The sequence below is a fragment of the Candoia aspera genome, chromosome 15 (assembly GCF_035149785.1).
Source record: "Candoia aspera isolate rCanAsp1 chromosome 15, rCanAsp1.hap2, whole genome shotgun sequence".
Taxonomy (NCBI): Eukaryota; Metazoa; Chordata; class Lepidosauria; order Squamata; family Boidae; genus Candoia; species Candoia aspera.
The window spans coordinates 2,362,194-2,380,930 of NC_086167.1; the positions used below are offsets into that span (position 1 = coordinate 2,362,194).

The window sequence follows — 18,737 nt, forward strand, 5'->3', positions numbered from 1 at the left end:
TGTGTTCGAAAAATGATTGTAATTAAACCAAAAGATACAGCAAATTGGTGCTCAAATTTAATAGTTCTGACTGCATCAGTGAGGCGGCGTCTTGGGAATCTGTGTCAGTGGGTGGAGGACGTGCCTTCAGGGCACAGCCAAGGCACTCGGACTCGTGGCTACGATCTACCCCGCCTGCTCCTAAGACCGGCTCCTTTTCACGACTCACTTCCTCAGTTGATCGAGGGTTGCATCCCGACCCCCCATTAACCCTGTTATTTGCCATCTCCATTTTCCAACAACCTGCTGTCTTGCGGTTGCCACTGAAGAACAAGTGTAGGTTCACCTGAGCAGACCTCAATCCACCGGAATCTCGGGTAGATAGATCTTACCTAGAGACCAGAAGACCAGTAAATGGCTGGTAGCGCACCTTGGCAACTGTGAGGCACCAGGCACATGCGCACCCGTTTTCTGGTGGTCATTCCTCCCCTGGTGGTTCGAGGCGCCCTCAGCCTCCACTAGAGACTTGATCGCCAAAGCAGTGGGATGCTCAGCCTTTACCTTTCCCGAGATGAGCAGAGGGGCCAGTGCCTGACATTTAACCCAGTCCCTGACCTAAGGTATGACCCGGGAGCCAAAGGCCAGCATCCCCATTCCTAAGAGGGCCCCGCCGCAGTCCTCCGCTTCAGCCTCGATAGGCCTTCAGCAGCTGCCCCGCAATCACCAGCCTCTGGATTTCACTAGTTCCTTCATAGATCTCGGTGATGCGAGCGTCTCGGTAGTGGCGCTCGGCCGGCATCTCCGTCACGTAGCCCATCCCTCCCAGGATCTGGATAGCCTGAAATAAAAGCCACAGTTCTGGCACGCGTGGAAAGGGAGGCAGCCCTCCACAGACTGGGCCAGTTTGCCCGTCATTGAATCCGGGGGTTCTGCAGGGCTCTCCCGTTCTTGCTGAGACAGAGACACGATTCGCCTTCCACCTGCTCATTGGCTGATCAACCTCTCCTGAAGAAATTGGAGCCAGCGGCCCATTGGCAGAAACTTACCTGGTGGGAGATGAATGTCGCTGCCTCAGATGCTGACAGCTTGGCCATTGCTGCTTCCTGGGGAGGAAAAGCGGAGAAGCTGCCTGGCACCGCACTCCTCGTGGGGCCCCTGCTGCTTGTGGGAGACCCCTGGCCGGCCCGGCTGTCCTTGCGGAATGGAGGGCCTGCTATCCCAGCAGCGTTTTCTTGGTGGGACCAGGCAGCCTTTACACCAGGGAGCAGCAGGTCCAAGGACATGATCTTGCAGGTGCCACTTCCCATTTAATTTTTTTCCCCACGGTTTTGACAATGTCATCCCTGAGATCCCAGCTATTCCTTTTTATAAGCTTGCAAAATGTTGGCATTCTCATGAGATGCTGGCCATTTGTTTAAAAAGTCCTCTAATCTTGGCGATCTGCAGATGCCCCAACGTCCCCTCCACAGATGCTAATTATTGCTAGCCATTTCAAGAGACTGCCAGGGCTTCTGCTGTGTATTTTTCTAGGCTGCCTGGAAGGTGTTCCCTGTTGGGGAAGATGGCGATTACCTTTGTATAGGGCTTTCCATTGTCAGTCAATGTGGCTGCTCTCCAGGTCAGCAGGCGAGCCCCTTCCAGAGCCACGGCCATGTCAGCCAGCTTGAACTGCAGACACAGAGCACCCCGCGGGTAAGGCGTTGTCGACACCTCTGACCCACAGGAGTCTAACCCTGCGTTGTTTCTGGCTAGCGGGTGACCCCGCTCAGCAAAAGCCAAGGGGGGCTGCCCCAGGGCCGCAGATTACGGAGGCCACGGAGGAGAGCCAAGCAGCCCTCGGAAGGCCCGGGAACAGCCTGTGCGTGTCCTTCCAGGTCCTTCTGTTTCAAGGGGGTGGAGCAGGGGGATTTCCCATCAAGTAGGGAAGGAGGCCGGTGTCTTCTGCCCCGGCCCCCAGAGGGACGTGAGCTGGAGCACCAAACTGGGTGTGGGAAGGTGCGGCCTTTTGTAGTTTGGGCCCCGGAAAGGCCCAGGTCACCAACGTAAGGCGCATCTTCTGTGACTCTGAAACGGGACCTCCTGCAGGAGAGCAGCAGCAAGGAGGGAGGGAGGGAAGAGCGGGGGGAGGGAGTCCCACTCCCACCTCCCCCCGTACCTGAATGGCCTGCAGCTTGGTGATGGGATGGCCAAAAGCCATTCTCTTCTCAGCATACTCCACAGCACAATCCAAAGCCGCCTGGGCAATGCCCAAGGCCTGGGAAGCAATTCCGATCCGACCAGAGTCCAAGGTTTGCTGAGGAGAAGACCGTGCGAGAATCGGGTGAGGGGCCTCGGCTCTCCTGGTCTCGGCCGGGGAGGACACTCCTCCCCCCCCCACTCACCATGGCTATCTTGAAGCCCATTCCCTGCTTCCCCAGGAGGTTGTCCTTGGGGATGCGGCAGTCTTCAAAAATGAGGTTGGCGGTGGAGGACGCTCTGATCCCCAGCTTGTCCTCCTTCTTTCCCAGCGAGAGGCCCGGGGATGGCATGGGAACAAGGAAGGCGCTGATGCCCTGCAACAAAGAGCAGCCTTCCTGAGCATCTGCCCTGAAGCCTGAAAGTCACAACCTCCTCCTTTGGCTGCCCAGCAGGACTTGGGGAACAGAGGAGGATGAGACTTCTACACCTCTTTGGGGAGCCAAGGAGATGGAGCACCGCCTGAGGGAGGTCACCTGCCCTCCTCCCTGGCTCAGGGCACAGCTGGAATACCAGCGGCCCCCAGGTCCTCTGTCCAGTGGCAATCATCATTGGGGAGTTTCTCCTAAAGATCAGGAGAACTTCCACTCCTTTCAATAGCCACCGCTTTCTTCTGTCACTCCTCCTTTCGGATGCTGGATGACTGCTTTGGTCTCCCCTTCCTCTTCTCTGCCCAGGTCCGCTCTTTCAGCCCCTGCTCCTCGTTTCCCAGAGGACCCTTCCTCACCATGCAGGGACCACCCGTTTGCCTGGCATGGCCGAGGCCAGTGCCTACCTTGTGCTTCAGGGATCTCTCTGTGGTGGCAAACACCACGGTGGCAGAAGCGTCCCAGGCGTTGGTGATCCAGGCTTTGGTGCCATTCAACACCCACTCGTCCCCAACCAGCTGAGCCACAGTAGTGGCCGCTCCAGCGTCGCTGCCGTTTCCTTGGCAGGAAAAAAACAGCCTGAGGACGAGAGGCACTGCTGCTGCTGCCGGGCTGCGCGGGTGGGGGAAGGCTGGCCTTCAGCTCTTTGCCCTTCCCTGCCTCCAGCGAGCTGTGCCAATTGGAGAGCCCCATGCAGCTTGCGGGCACTCCTCCTGTTTTGATGCTGGCAAAAGGCAGGACATGGCAGGTAGCTTTGCCAGGTGAATGAGGAGGCGGCAGCGGCATTTCGGCAACGTCTGAACTGGGGCTTGTGGGGTGCCCCGTCCCCTGGGAGCCCCTGACTGTGTTGTAGGCAGGACGTGGCTGAAGGTTAGAAAATGTGCAACTCTTGGGAAGTAATTATGCAAAACAGAAGTCATGCAAGGCAGGGAGCTTCCAGTGAACAGCAGCTCCGGTCCTCTTAACTTCAATCTACATTTTTTTTAAAAGCTTATGCGAGCAAAGCAGAGCCATCCACCAGAACCGAGCAGGCACTTCAGAGCCACATGTCAGGGCACAGGTGGCAAACTTCCGCTCTACTTTCTGAAGGGTTTCTAACTGCAAAGACCCAGGCAGGAATGGGGGGGGCTCGGCCCCAGCGGCAGGGGGGGAGGCCACCTCCCATGGCTGTTTGCCTCCTTCAGTCCTCCATATGCACACGCACACACACACACACCAGGTCCCCTTATGGAACACGGCCCTAACAGGAAAGGGCTGCCTGGGGGCAACTCCCACACACCCGCATTACCTGGTTCACTTAGGGCAAAGCACCCTATTTTGTCCCCGCTGGTGAAAGGCGCAATCCACTTCTCTTTCTGCTCTTCCAACCCAAACTTCAAGATTGGTCCTAAATAGAGCGACTCAAGACACAAAAGGATCCGGTGAATCACCTGTCGGTTGTGGGAGCCGCCACACCTGGCCCCCCGGGGAGCAGGGGGTGAACCCCCCGCAGAGCCATGCCGAAGGGGGCGGGGGGGCGGGCAAAGGACCTACGTTGTTGACGCTCATGATGACGCCGGTGGAAGCGCAGCCTCGGCTGATCTCCTCCGTGGCGATGGCGTAGGCCAGGCAGTCTAAGCCAGCTCCTTTGTATTTTTCGGGCACAGCCATTGCCAGGAGTCCAAGGGCCCCCATTTTCTTAATCTGGAAAGAGGGGAAATGAGGTTACGGCAGTGCTTGAGGCCATGTCAATCGGTCCCAGTGGGAAGCCCCAGCTAAAGCAATTTAGCGGAACGTTGAGAAGGGTAGTTCTTGCCAGTCTGTCCTCCAGCTGCTTCCTGGGGGCACCCATCACACCCACGTGTCATCGGGCTACACAATCTACTCCCTCCCTCCCTTCCGGCCCAAAAGGGCTTCGCTCACAGCAACTTATAGACAAGTCCAACAAGGACAGGCAATGCAAGAAAAACGGTGCAAAGGCTGTTCAGGTGACAAGTCTGCAGCAGCTTAAGAGGCAGAAAACAGCAAAAGGGGGCTGGAAATTTCAGTTTTTCCATGAAGCAGAGTTTCGTTCCATTTTTTGAAAAATAAAATGCCTACATCTCACAGTTGGCGGAATACATTTCAAAGTCCACCGGCTGCCTGAGAAACAGCCGAGAGCAAGGCAGAACAGCAGAGTCAGCCCTGGATTCCCACACTAGAGGGGATGAACGCCACGGTGTCCGAGCTCCCTCCAACGAATGGGAAGGAATTTTGTCCAAAGGGAGCAAAAAAAGTATGAAATAAGTACCGTAACCCAGAAGGAGCCAGGGTTCGGGTTCGGGTTAGGGTTAGGGTGGGCATGGAATGGCATGGCATGGCATGGCATGAATCAAAACCATCCCCACCCAGAGGCTGGCCTTGCCAATGTCAGGAGTTGACCGCGGGTAACCGCAGACTCGGCTCCTGATTCGGCCACCGCATGGCAGGGGTCTGACCGCCCCGACTTTTTCCGGTCTGGCCGCCCGCCCGCCGTCGCCCATCCAACCGCGACCGGGCCTGCCCCTGCTTGGCTTCCCCGGGAAGCCGCCCCGCGCCCCGCACCTGTTCCGCGGGGAAGCGGTGCTCCCGGTCCAGCCGGGCGGCCACGGGCGCCAGCTCCTTCGCCGCGAACTCCCGGCAGGTCTCCCGCAGCATCCGGTGCGTCTCGGGCAGCTCCGCGTGCAGGAGCCGGGCTGCGGGCGGAGAGAGAGGGAGGCAGCGGCTCAGGCGGGCCCCCTTGGCGGTAGACTGCCTCTGCGCGGGGAGGCTCCCGGCGCCGTCCGAGGGGAGCCCGAGGGGTCCCCCGCCCCGCCACGCGCTCGCCCCCGCCGACCTCCGCGGGCAGGGAGGCCGCCCCGCCGCGCCGCCGCCAGAAGCGCCGCCATCGCCGCCGCCGCTCCCGTCGCCGCCCACCGGGGGGCCGGGCCGGGCCGCGCGCGCGCGCGCGCGGGGAGGGGCGGGGCCGCCGCGCTGCCCCGGGGCGCCGTACCGGCCGTTCCCGGCGCCCTCTCCAGCGACGCCCGGAGGCGCGGCGGGCGCGGCGCGGCCTCTGCTCCCCAGCCGGGTCGGACCGCCCCGGGGGAGCGAGACGCGGCGGGCCGGGCGCCTCTCCCGGGCCCCATCCTTTCAGCAGACTTGGGACCCGGCGGCCGTCCCGGGCCTCCGGGGGGTGCTCGGCTGTCCCTGCCCGAGGCGGCTCCGGCCGAGTTCCGCATCGGGGCACGGCGCGCGTCCCCCGGGGAGGGTGGCTCTTCGCACGGGCCCCCGGCGCCCGCCCTGATCGAGGCCGGGGGACCGACGCGGAGGGGCTTGCTCGGCCAGGAACGGGGAGCCGGGAACCCTCGGGCTGAGCCGCCTTTTCTTATCTCGCCCTATGGACTGGAGGGTCGGGCCGGATCCACCACCTTCAGTAAGGTTATATTCCTGAAGATAGCTAATGGGGGGGGGGGAGTATATTTACTTCTTTGGAAAAAACGAGCCTCCCAACCGAGGCGGGACCCTTTGCTGCTGCTCGAGGTTGGGCATCCTCCCTCCCTGCATCGGGCGTCCTTGCGAGGCTCCCCCACCGGGCTGCCCTCTCAGAATCCCCATTTCCAGGCTCCCCATCTGAGCCATCCCTCCCACTTAAGGAAACAAGACCAGAACGGAATGCAGTTTTTTTTAATTACTATTGCTTGAGACAAAGTAACATTTTATACAAATAAGCTAGTTTACTGCAGATCAAGGAGAGATATAAAATAGACATAGCATGATGGTGCCGACACCATTCAGGGAAATCACACAAGGGCTTTCTGCACTTCTGCCATTCTCTGTGGAAAAATACCTTGGCAGGAAAATAGAAAAACGAGGAACCCTTTCCTGTACATTTACATGTGTAAAAGGGGACATGCTTGCCACACCCAGACTCCGTGGGTAGGGGGAGCGGTTTCATCGAAAAACTACCACAAAGTGCCAATGGCCAATTCAGGGTCACAGGCGGGGGTGGGGGGGAGGTGGTATTTTGGCCACAGTGCTGAACCTGACCCCTCCCTTGGGAAATCAGTTGCACCGTTACCCTAAATACCACTTGCTCAACATCATTGCATACAAAATTCCAGAACATCGGTGATGTGAAGAAACACGATTGCTGGGCCCTGAACTTTTTGCTCAGTTCCCAAAACAGAAAACCACCGGCGATGCTGGGGCGGGGATTTACTGCCTCTTGACTCGGGCGGCCAGAGCCACAGGTAGCCAAGCTGCTGACCCTCAGCAATACTCGGGGTGGGGCACACTTGGGACCGGGTAGTGCTCGTTGCCACAAAGGTGGCCAAGGCCACTGCCTCCCTATCCTCGCTTCCAAGGGTCTCAAGGGGGACCCCCGTCTTCGGTTTCTCTTGTCAGCTGAAAAGGAAGCGGAAGCAATCCCACGCCCGTCTCACCATCGGGAGGCCGGTCCAGAAACCACCAGCCTATCAAGGTCCCCGGTCTCCCTGCGGTTCTCAGGCCAAAAGGGGGTTCCGGATTTCTAATGACTTCGCCGCTGCCTGCAAGCCACGTCCTGCTTTTGAACAGCAGCCCCATCCTTTGCACACCCCCTTTGGTCAGCAGGGCAGAAACAGCAACCCCCCCCCCCCCCCCGCTGACTCACGCGTGCCCATCTAGTGGCAGAAGCACGGCCCTTTGGGAGTTCGGCAGAAGAGAACAGCTCAAGGAAAGCAGCAAAGGACAGCCGGGGGCGTGGGGTGAGGGTGGGCTCAGAGGGCAGTTCCTCTAGAAGCAAGGGGCGCCAGAGGGCAACTGGGTACACTTTGGATCCTGCACTTCGGGGGGTCACTCAGTTACCTCTTGCCCAGCAAAGCATCCTGTTCTTTCACGCACACCCTCCCCTTATTGCTGGGATAGTCAGTCCCAAGGAAGGCACAGAGGAGAATCTTCTGCTCCCCGGGGGGTGGGGGTGGGGGGGTGGAGGGGGCGGCAGGGGAACCGGCCACAGCAGAGCAGCCCCTGCTTCTGGGCCAGCCCTTCCGGGACTGCTGGGGTCAACTGGGGAGAGCAGCAGGCCGGAGTGGTGCCTGGGCAAGCCTGCACGGCAGAGGGCGGTTCCAAAGGCACCTGGCATTGGACTGCAAGGGATCGGGAAGGAAGCCCTTGGAGAAAGGCACTTTGCTGGAGAAAGCCGAGGGCAGCCTCGCCCCCGAGCTCCATCCCGAGCACTTCCAGAAGACCACAGGACCCCCCCCTTTAATAAACAGAACCCCGTCCTGCACCTGAAACCCTTTCATTGAGGCCGTTAAACCTCCCCTCCAGCCAAGAGGCTTAAGCATTGCGCTTTTCCCACTATTCCATTGCCCTCTGGAGCCCGCCCCCCACCTTGGGGACTTGCTGCCACGGGAGGCTGCATCCCTGCCCAGGGACTCCAGCCCAAACGCCACAGCAGAGAGGCTGGCCAGATGGCGGAGGAAGTCCCCCCCCTGCAGTTTCTGCCTTCCCGCGACTTGGAAGCAAGACAAAAGGAGACCTGGGGAGGGAAGCGGAGAAGTCAGATCTCCCCCCCGCAACAACGAGAGCCACCAGAAGAAGCAAGGGGGCCAGGCTTCCATCCCCCCCGGCCGGAGGGCACCACTAATTCTTACAATGCAGGCCAGACCTTTCGGGGTCACTGCGGTTCTAACAGGCCCAGGATAAAACACTGCAAAGCTCTGCACCCCCTGCCCTGGAACCCTCCCAGGCACTCCGACCCCGAGAGAGAGGACACGACCAAAAGGAATGCCGGCCCGGGTGGAAAGCGGGCCGGGAGGCACCAGTGCGAGCAACGGGCACCTGCGCCAACCCTCCTGCGCAGCACTCTGGGTCGCGGAGGCGTTAGGAGGAGGACTGCAGCTGAGCCTGCTCGACTGGGGGGGTTGCACCTGGCTCGTCACGGGACCAGGATGCCAAGGGGGAGAGGAGCCAGCGGCCCGGAGAATTCCTTTACTGTCCCAGAAGAGGCCCCTCCCGCTTTCCACACCACCTCCTGAGCCGTGCAGGAAAAGGGAGCAGGGCCGGGGCCTGCCCCCTGCAGCCCGAAGGCGCACAATGTCTGCAGGCGGCACTGGAACGGCTACTGCCCACCATTGTAGGCGTAATCAGCCTTGTTGTGCATGATCAGCTTGTTGTCCACGAAGTAGAAGCTGTCTGAGCGAGTCTCGTAGGGGTTCTCGACCATCAGATGTACTGCAGGGCAGAAGAGAGGGAGGGCGGTCAGCCAGGGCTCAGGAGCAGCCGCCCTTGGCCTGCCGGGAAGAGGCGGCCCCCGACTCTGCCTCTGTGGCGGGAACGGCTGCTGCTCTGCAAAGGAGCCTAGGAAGCTCTGCGGGGCAGGGAGAAGCGAGAGGGTCTGTGGGCTTCGGGGAAATTGGGGTAAAGGGGTTTATTTTCTGTCTCCCTCGAAACACTGGCCCTGTGGCTGATAATGGCACAAACAGCAGACTGCCATGGGAGGATCACCACCAGGGCAGGAATTCTCTGGCTGCCGCTGCGGGAGGCCTCTCAGGGAAGGCCGAAGGCAGCTGGCCCTGCTTGGGCCTCGGGTGCTCATCCGGGGCGCTGCCCTCCATACGTGGGCTGTCAACCCGGCCCGGCCCGGCCCGGCCCAAGAGATACTTACTGAGATCCTCTGAAAGCTGGGGGAACTCGTATATATGCTCACAGGTGTTCCTGCTGCAGGGAATGCAGAAGCCAAAATCAAAGTCAAAATTCTTGAGGAGACGGTCTCTGAAGTAATGCCTCTCAATCATGCGGAAGTTTGACACGGGCTTGTCTCCCACTGTGAACTCCACCCTGCCGAGAGAGAGAAGCACACCGCTGGAGAATCAAGCGGGTTTCCTGACATGGCACAGGACAGGGGACTCTGGGGTCCTGCCCCGGAGACGGCGCTTGTGCCGGCGAGGCAGCAGGAGCAGCCTAGGAGAGGGCCCAGCCGTGGGATGACAGAAACCCACAGAGATCGTCACTCTTAGAAGTATCTATTTCCAGGGTTTAAAAACGTAAGCATAAGCATTTCTTTCCCTCGGCTTGTAAAGAAACGCTGGACTAGGAAGGGGACACCCAGCAACCAAAAATCAGGGCTTCAGGTGCAGGGCAACTAAGAATTCGAATCAGTGGAACAAATTTGGGAAAAAGAACAAACGCAGCAGACCAGGGTTGAGCAACAGGAATCAGGTTATCTTTCATTCAATTCATACAAACTGCAAAATTCCAGACTTCACTTTGTAAATTTTTTTCTTTCCTTTTAAAGTACAGGTAGTCCTTGCTTAATGACCACAACTGGGACCAAAATACTGATTGCTAAGCATAGTGGTCATTAAGCAAATCTGACCCAATTTTATGTCCTTTTTGCGGTGGCCATTAAGCAAACCATGTGCTCTTTAAGCAAATCATATAGTTCCCCATTGAACTTGCTTGCCAGAAGCCAGCCAGGAAGGTCGAAAATGGCAATTGCATGACCATGGACGCTGCAGCGGTCATAAATGCAAACCGCCTGCCAAGGGCCCAAATCCTGATCATGTGACTGTGGGGACGCTGCGTCAATCGTAAGTGTGAGAACCAATCGTAAGTCATTTTTCCCAACACTGTTGTGTCCAAACTGTCACTAAATGGTTGTGAAGTGAGGACTACTGTACTCATTTGGGAGTGCTGAACTTGCTTTCCACTCACAAAGACACATTTGACTGGTGTTGAGGCAGCCCCAGCAGCACCGTGGTCCCCCCATCCCACAATATTCTGCCCAGACTCACGTTGCCCCAACTGTCCGGAGGCGCAGGAAGGCAGGAGTGAACTGGTAGCGAACAAAGCGTCCGGCGCTGGCATCCACCTCCCCAAGGTCACACTCTTCGTCCTCTTGCTCTGCGGGAATTAACGGGGAAAGAACTCAGGAGGCCGGTTCTGTGGGGCTTCTCATCAGCCAAAGCATGCCCGAGTTGTGCCCTTCTGGAAGTGGGGCCCCTCCTGGAAGCCCCTGCAGCCGCCACCAGCACTTCCAGGTCTCGGGCTTTCTGGGGCTGACTCTGCAAAGTGGCCACGGAACGGGAACTGCAGAACAAGCAAGCCAGGCGGTACGCACCAAAACAGAACTTCTAACACAGCCTTGCCGGTCCAAGCGAACGTGATTTGGGTTAACAAACTGAAGCGTTGTGACAGATGCCTTTGCGGTACTTGGAATAATGGACAGAACCCACATTCAGACAGAAAGTTCTCCCAGAGAAGCCCACTTAAGGAAACAGGACATCCCAAAGGGCTTGAGAATGGCGTCACTGAGGGTGGGGGGGGGGGACCCACGCAGTTTCAGCCAGCATGGCCAACGGTGAAGGAAAGGGGGAGGAAGAGATCAAGAACATCTGCGTAACGTGGACTGGATTACTGCAACGTACTCGACGCATGTGACACCACTGCACTGCAAGCTGCACTGGCTGCCAGTTTGCCTGAACTGCCAGGCTCAATTCAAAGTGCTGGCAGTCACCTTTAAAACGCTTCAGGGCTTGGGACCAGGTTCTTATGGGACTGTCTCTTCCTGTCCTCTCGGATCCAGGAGGGGCATGCTACGGTTGCCGTCAGACAAGGAGCGTGGGCTGGCAGCGCCCTGCAGGAGAGCCTTTTCTGCCACGGCACCTGCCTTCTGGGACATCCTGCCTCCAGAGATTAGGTTGGCTCCAACCCGGCTGGCGCTCCGCAGGGCCTTGAAGGCCTGGTTCTGGGCTCGAGCCTGGGGCCTGGGTGAGTGACAGAGCCCGTTCCCTGGCTACGCTGAGGACTTTTTTATGATTGTCCGGCTGCTGTTTTTTATATTCCTTGCTTTATTTTGTATTTGTCTATGTATTTCATTTGTTTTAATGTTGCGAGCTGCCTGGAATCACGCACTAAATCAGCAGCTATATAAATCGATTCATAACTAACTAACTGCAGGTCCCCTGTCCCCGCTTTCCATACCAAAACCTCTTCAGCAAGATTTGGACTAACTAGCGTGGGGAGAAGGACCAGAAGGAAAAGCGAACACAGACCCATTGCTATGTGTTTTCACAGATAACAGTGCACAAACTCAGACTTAGGAAAGAAGGTAGCCAGGGAATTCACCAATATCTGCTCAGGCCACAAAAGAGGTGTTAGATGAAGCTCAGGAAGGACATGGGCAATTAAAAAGAGACAGTACTCAGTCCCAGCAGACCTAGCACGGCCACCCGAGGAACAGCTCCTGAAATAATGGTGAAAAGAGCAACGCTGCCAACCCCGTAATTTGTTTTGACCAACTGAGCTGCGGCAGCCCGTGCGCAGAGCTCCAGAGGAACCTGGAATGTTTGACCATGGCAACACGGAAAAAACTGGACCATCACAGGCAGGAGGACTCAAATCCTGGGTGAAGACTTCAGAATCGTAAAAGGCCAAGGAACGGAATTTGGGAAACTGGAAAAAAGCAACAGTTAGGGACCAAATAGAAGTAGCAGAAGTGGTTCATTTTTCCCTGACAGACGTGCTTGTTCATACATACACAGATTCAGGGATTCTGAAACCACCATCTAACCACAGTTGGAAGCGAAACATCCTCCCAGGAATCTTTAACTGTTACTTGGGTCTTGCGATTCATAACATCGTCCCATTTCCTTACACCAGGCTTACCTAAAGTTGAAGGTTTGGCAATTTCAAATAGCACTGTCCCAGTCTCTAGGTCCCGGATTTTAAACTTGGTGAAGTCAATATTGTAGATGTTGTCTTCGGGTCGGCAAAGGTAATCTACAAGAGAGGGAAACAGAAGCGATGCCAAGGAGCCACACTGAGGATTCAGCCCTTGGGTGGCGATGGCGAAGGTGCCTGGCCCTACCAACCAAAAGGGCCTTTGCAGGTGGGACAAGGAAGCGCTGTTTCCAAGCACAGCAGACAATGCTAGGAAGTCCCTCACCCAGGACTCCTGGGCAGACTCTGTGGTCAAGAGTGGAACCCGGTTAAAGCACAGGAATAAGTTGAAGGCTGTAAGTCATGGAGACACGCAAGCACCACCACGGGGGCTCTACTTTCTAGAAAGCTTTGGATTTAGAACTGAGCAAGCTAATTGTCAAGCTTGCTGATGACACCAAATTATGCAGGTGAGTGAGACAGAAGAAACATAAAAGAACAGTTACAACTGGCCAAGAGAGAATTAAAACGAGCAACCTGCTTAAATGTAAGTAAGTGCAACCTAACTCATGTCAGGACAAAAAGGACCTAACTTGATGTACAAAGAATTGTGGGTCATAATCTACTTCATCTGACTTTTTTTTTTAATAAGGTCTTGTTCGTGGAGGAAAAAAGGAGGACAGGGTAAAAAGAGGTGGGAACTGAGCGCGAGCACAAAAACAAAGCAGTGAACTGGTATAACCCAGAGATCTCATGCTGTGCGATAAATCCTGGAATTTGTTTCATCAGGAAGAAACGGAGTTCGATCGTCTAATAAATTTCGTTGTTTCCTGCTCTTGCCGTTGGGGAGTTTCTTCTGAGCCAGTCTGGTCCAGTGGTGAAGGTGCTGGGCTAGAAGCCAGGGGCCCGAGAGTTCCAGTCCCGCCTGGGGCCCGAAAGCCGGCTGGGGGGCCCTGGGCCAGTCGCACGCTCTCCCTCAGCCCAGCCCACCTCACAGGGTTGGTGTTGTGGGGGAAGGAGCAGCACTAGGTATGTTCGCCGCCTTGAGTTATTTATAAAAATAATACGGCAGGATAAAACTAAAATAAATAAATATTCTTCTCATAGTCAATCAGATCCCACCTTCCCGTAATTTGCATCTAATGTTCCTTGTCCTCCATGCTGGAAGAAGATGCTGGTCTTGGCTTGTGATACCTTTCGAGTACAGGGGCAGGGCTATCCCGTATGCACCCTTCAATTCTCTCTCCAAGCCCCCTCTTGCTTGCCCTTTTATGTACATGTTCCGAATTATGTGAATCTTTTTAGAATGTCCAGAGTGTTGCTGTTCAGTCATTTAGGGACTCCCAACTCTTCCTGACCCAATGGACATCACTGTGCCAGGACCGCACCCCTTGTCTGTGTCATCGGTCCTGGGCTCAGACCGTATCTCGCCACTCCTCCGGTCTCACTCCTACCGAATGACAGAAAATCCAGGAGTGGGAGCAGCGGGTCCACGATACAGGCGTCACGGTCAGCGATGTGGCTAAGCGTGAGACGATCCTCAAGCAGGCAATTATCCTGAAAGGTACTGCTGGTGAGGACATCTATAACAGCGGCAAATGCGTGGACACAGACTTGTCAAGCTCATCGTCCACAATGGCCACACCTGACCCAAAAACCTCCATTCCCCCACTGCTGGCAGGTCTGCTTCTATGCGGGCGATCTCTGGGAAGCCATTGGAAAAGCCACACAAAATGAATCCACTGCGGTCTGGCTCCTTGGGGGCCAAGGCAAACATCAACCAGTTTGTCTTCCAGGAGGGCCATGTAAGACTCCAAGAGACCTATGAAGCCCTGGGGGACAAAACATTGGCCAAAAGGGCCATTGGGGTTAACCACATGGCCAGTTAGTTGCCAGAGAGTGCAACAGCTGGATGTCTACACCAGCTTCTCTTCTAGAAGACATCCAGAAGGCTTGCGTAGAGCACAGTCACAGCAGTCTATGGAACTTCATGGCCTGCGACACAAGAGATGTCAGCACTGACATGAAAGCGTGCTACCGAGCCAGTTTGCAAGATCAAGGCAAGGCCCAACCCTAGCTCAAGATATTTGGGCACCCCACCCACCAAACGATGAGGGCAGCCATTAATAGGGAGCTCCCAAAGGACATCAGGACTGGTTTTGCCAAGATCATCTGGTGGGAGTTCAAACCAGGCATCCGCATTTGCTGTGTTATCTGAGATCTATCAGGGTACGGGAAACCAAACCCTTTGCTGAACCTATTTATTAAGAAGGGCTATCTTAATTCTGACCACCTCTGCTCAAAATCCCTTGGTCAAAAGAAGTACCAGTTTCTCTGTGATTGGGCTGAGGCCCTTGAAGAGGTTCCCAGAGAAGTAGCTATGCTTCACAGTTCTTCTGAAGATACTATTCCACTGGAGAGTTTGTTGGCCATGCCTCAAAGGCTGGTGCCACAACAGTGTCTGTGGTGAAGCAAATCGCTGATGTGGTAAAAGCAAAGTATGTTGTGACAGTTGTTGCAAAGGCATTTCCAAAGCCCGTAGAAAAGGTTCTGTCAGAGAAGTCCCTCAATCACTTAAAACGGCTGGAGCGGCTGAGCTTAGTCAGAAAAGCTGCTCTAGTCGCTGGAGTGGTGACACTTGATCATGGAGCCGAATTTAAAACACTGCGTGGCAAGGGAGTCAAGGGATTACAGCTCAGCCCAAACCATCCATTTAATAATATTCCCATCCTGGTGGGTAGTAGTGCACCTGGCAATTAAAGAAGGGTCTTTTTTGGAGATAGCACATTGCAGGACAAGATTATGCAAATCAGTACAGAGAGTAACACGTTGAGGTGGTACTAGTCAACAAGAACATTGAAAGCTAAGTATTTTGAGAGTATGAGCCCCAAAACCCTGCTGCCATCGACAATCCAGATTGACATACAAAACCAGGATGTCTTCATGCAGCCGTCTACCTCCTCGCTGAGGGCACGCTTACATCAACCAACAATGAAGCATATACTGCGGCAATGTTGGCGGTGTTCACAATCCCATCCCCTTCATGTTCAGTCAGATCCAGTATCTTGTGAACAACACTGAGATCAAAAATGTTATGAATCCCAAGCAGGCCAGTGATGAAAGGAATGTTGACCTATGGCAATGACTTCTTGAAGGCTGAAGGATTCAACATGTGTCAGCAAAAAGATATAATTGCTGTGGCCACGGCTGCAAACCTCTGCTTCAAAGCTAGAGGATAGCTGATCATCGCCAGGCTGAACCCTGTTGGCACACTGTCTTTTGTGGTCCTGTTGAGACACCTTTTCAGCTTCTGCGAAGACTACACAAAAGCTGTGTACAGAATCAAGCAGTCCCTCCTGCTAAGCTGAAAGGATGATGCAGATGCCTGTTCCGGGGCACCGATGTGACAAATGGTTGGATTATGCTCACTAAATTGTCTTGGTTCATGCCTTGTGCTATATCACCCCTTGAGTACAAGAGCCTCCTCATGAAGCAGACTGAAAGCAAGATGAAGGTGGTGTTCCATGCCATGCAGTGTGACTCCTATGCTGTACCACAAGCCCGCTCCCTCTCATGGTGTTTGGGTGTGAAGATCAGCACAGAAAAGCCTTGCTGGATCCTCAGTGGCTTCCAGACCAGAAAGGCCACTACCCAGCAGCAGATCCTGTACTGTTTGACCACGTGTGGCTACACAACATTTATGCACTGCTCAACAGCGATTGCTACCCAATTGTTGATAAGGATGTCAACTTCACCCAGCTCAAGACCAGCCATGCCTACAAGACTATGCGCAACTTCAAGGAGTAGTACTATGGGATCAACTCTTGTACCTTTGAACCAAATCATACCACTGGCCTTTGTGGACTTCTACCTGATCTTTGTTCTGGATGTGCACAGGCAGTCCAAAGGTTTGAAGATGACTACTATTGACAAGGCAGATTTTGATGCCACTGCACTGGCTATCATTATGTATGGCCTCCTGATCAGCAGCAAGTTAATGTACCTTGAATCTAATGAGAGCAAATTCAGCCGTGTACTAACTGACTGGAGCAAGTCTGACCCCCCCCCATTTAATGTTCAGTTGTTTTTGGTTCATTATGAGATACCGAAATGGATCCAGGAGTTGAAATGAGCAGCAAAATGAAACAGACAGAGCACATGGCCTTTGGCGTAGCGCTAAGCAATGGGCGAAAAGAGACGCTGGCCAAAGCCGCAAGGGATGTCACTGGAGTTACTCTCCAGTTGCCCCATGACCAACTCCATGGAATTGACAAGCTTGGGCTAGCATGACAGCAGATTGCCCACATCACGAAAGAGAAGGGCAAGCGTGCTGGAACAGGATTGAAATTCAGTAAGGTCTAGCTGAAGTGGATGACCAAGATGGGTGGCAACCTTACGTTACTACCACTGATCCTTGGTGGGTTGTGTGCGGCGGGTGCCCTGGCCGGTGGTGCCGCTGGCCTTGCCAAGGCTGTGCAGGGCAAGCAAGCAAACCAAGCTGTCCAACCCAAACTTGAGCGATGCAACTGTGAGGCTGAGGCCACTGGGTCTGGGTTGTACCTAGAGTGTGAGACTCGGGGTGGCTGTTGCCTGATGTGCAGAGGTAGTGGCCTGTACCTTTCAAAAAACTAGGGTTGTTGAGCAACTTTGACATCGAGGGCAACCAGGGCACTTCTGCATTTCTCTGGTGTGTTTATGCATGAAGAATGAGTGTGGCGTGGCCTAGCTGGATAGGGGGCAAAGGGGGTTAGCTGTTTGCTCAAGCCACCAAGGTCTCACGACTGTTAAGTAGGGTGGAAGTCTGGAAATGCCCACCTTTGCTTGCCTGGCCATGCAGCCTAAAACGACTCACCATCACACGTTTTGAGTGTGCCCACCTACAGGCGCAGCGTGTTTAATACCCTGTTTGTGTGATACCAGTTTTCTCGATTTTTCTGTGGAGACAAATTCATAAAGGCCGCGCACGTCCCTTTACTCCCAGCGCGACGGATCTCTCTCAGCACAAGCTGATCCCACAGAGACCAGACAGCAGGACAGAGACGGACCCCAGCGGAGGGTCCCCTCCTTTTTGGAGCAACTGGCGAAGGAACAGACACTTTAAAAAGGAAAGGCCCGTTTAGAATTGGCGAGAAAACTCAGGCAAAGGCCGGAAATCAGCCAGAGCCGGAGAAAAGCGAGGGACCGGGTCAGAAAACCGGCGAAAGCCTCGGAGCCCCCAGAAGCTCTTTGCGGCGAGAGGGGGCGGAAGGCGGGCAATTCCGGCCGTCGGGAAGGGGCTCCGGCGCTCGAGCCCTTCCCCGCTCCCGGGCTCGGCCTGCCCCGGGGAGTCTCCGCCCCGGCCGGGTCTTCGAGGAGGCCGAACGGCACGCGGGGAAGCGAGCAGCGGCCGCGGAGCCGGGCCGGCGGGGGCGCCCTGGGCTCTCCGGCGGGCGAGGCGGGGGAAGGGGCCGGGGAGGCAGCGGGCGCGCTCGCGCTTCCGGGCGGGGCTGGGGGCGCGGCGCCCCGTCCCCGAGAGCCCGCCCGGAAGCGCTCCGGCGAGGGCGGGGAGGGCCGCGCGGGGGGGCGCCGGGCGCTACTCACGCTCCGTGACGCGGCTGAGTCCCAGGACGTGCTCGGGCCGCACCGCCTCCAGCGCCAGCAGCTCCGCCTCCGTCCGCGGTGGCGGCGGAAGGGCGGCCCGCGGCGGCGGCGCGGCGGGAGAGGCCGCCCCGGAGCTCCTCTGCCCGCGCAGGCGGCTCAGCGCCCCGCCGGGCCCGGCCGGGGCCACCCTGGGCTTCGAGCCGCTCATCGCCGGGCCGGCCCCGCCGCCGCCAAGATGGCCGCCGCCTCCCCCTCTGCCCCGCCGGTAGCCATGGCAGCCGGGGGGCGGGACGCGCGGCCTAGCAACGGGATGGCACGTGGACACAGGCCCCGCTGTTCCCGGCCGCGCCCCGTCCCGCGGCGGGTGGGCCGTGCCCGAGGCCCCGCGGGGCGCTGCAGGCCGCCGAGAGGCTCGGGGCCCGCTGCGGCTCGTGAGTAAAGGAGGCAACGTCCCGCGGAGGAAATTAGCTCCCGGGGGAAGAAGGGCTGCGGCTCCCTCCGGGCCAGCCCTGCCCGGAAGAAAGGCCGGCGGGCGGGCCAGCCGATGTGCAGGTCGCATCCAGCGGCCCAATTGGACGCATTTCCCAAATAGGCTTTCGCAACTGACCACACGTTTCCTCCGGATACGGTTTCTTCGGAGCAGTTTCTCAACCTTGGCAGCTTTAAGAAGGGTGGCCTTCAACTCCCAGAATTCCCCAGCCAGCCATGCTGGCTAGAGAATTCTGGGAGCCGAAAGCCACACATTGCCAAGGTTGAGAATTCGCTTCGATTGGTAAGGTTGAGAATGTCATAACTGGACTTAACATTGTGAGAATTTCATCTGCTTGCGGGCTGTTTGCAGAAAGCAGACTTAAGTTAAAGCACACCTTACTAAAACAGCAAGAACAATATTTTTTAAACCACCAACCCTGTTTTCTTAATACTTGTGAGAACAAACCAAATGTTAACCAAAGA

At 56.3% G+C, this 18,737-nt stretch overlaps 2 protein-coding genes across 2 annotated transcripts; both read right to left on the reverse strand.

The window, feature by feature from the left end:
* On the reverse strand, positions 1–5,505 carry ACADS (acyl-CoA dehydrogenase short chain). Its single transcript, XM_063315552.1, has 10 exons — positions 5,416–5,505; positions 5,145–5,275; positions 4,116–4,265; positions 3,871–3,982; positions 2,990–3,141; positions 2,361–2,531; positions 2,135–2,272; positions 1,552–1,647; positions 1,026–1,082; positions 1–817 (listed from the first exon to the last, which is right to left on the reverse strand). The coding sequence occupies exons 1-10, from the start codon at positions 5,465–5,467 to the stop codon at positions 665–667; spliced, it is 1,212 nt and encodes a 403-aa protein (XP_063171622.1). The 5' UTR covers positions 5,468–5,505; the 3' UTR covers positions 1–664.
* Positions 5,506–6,226: 721 nt separating this feature from the next.
* Positions 6,227–18,024, reverse strand: UNC119B (unc-119 lipid binding chaperone B). The gene is made up of 5 exons (XM_063315639.1): positions 17,784–18,024; positions 12,210–12,323; positions 10,337–10,445; positions 9,208–9,380; positions 6,227–8,774 (listed from the first exon to the last, which is right to left on the reverse strand). The coding sequence occupies exons 1-5, from the start codon at positions 17,989–17,991 to the stop codon at positions 8,662–8,664; spliced, it is 717 nt and encodes a 238-aa protein (XP_063171709.1). The 5' UTR covers positions 17,992–18,024; the 3' UTR covers positions 6,227–8,661.
* Positions 18,025–18,737: the final 713 nt, after the last annotated feature.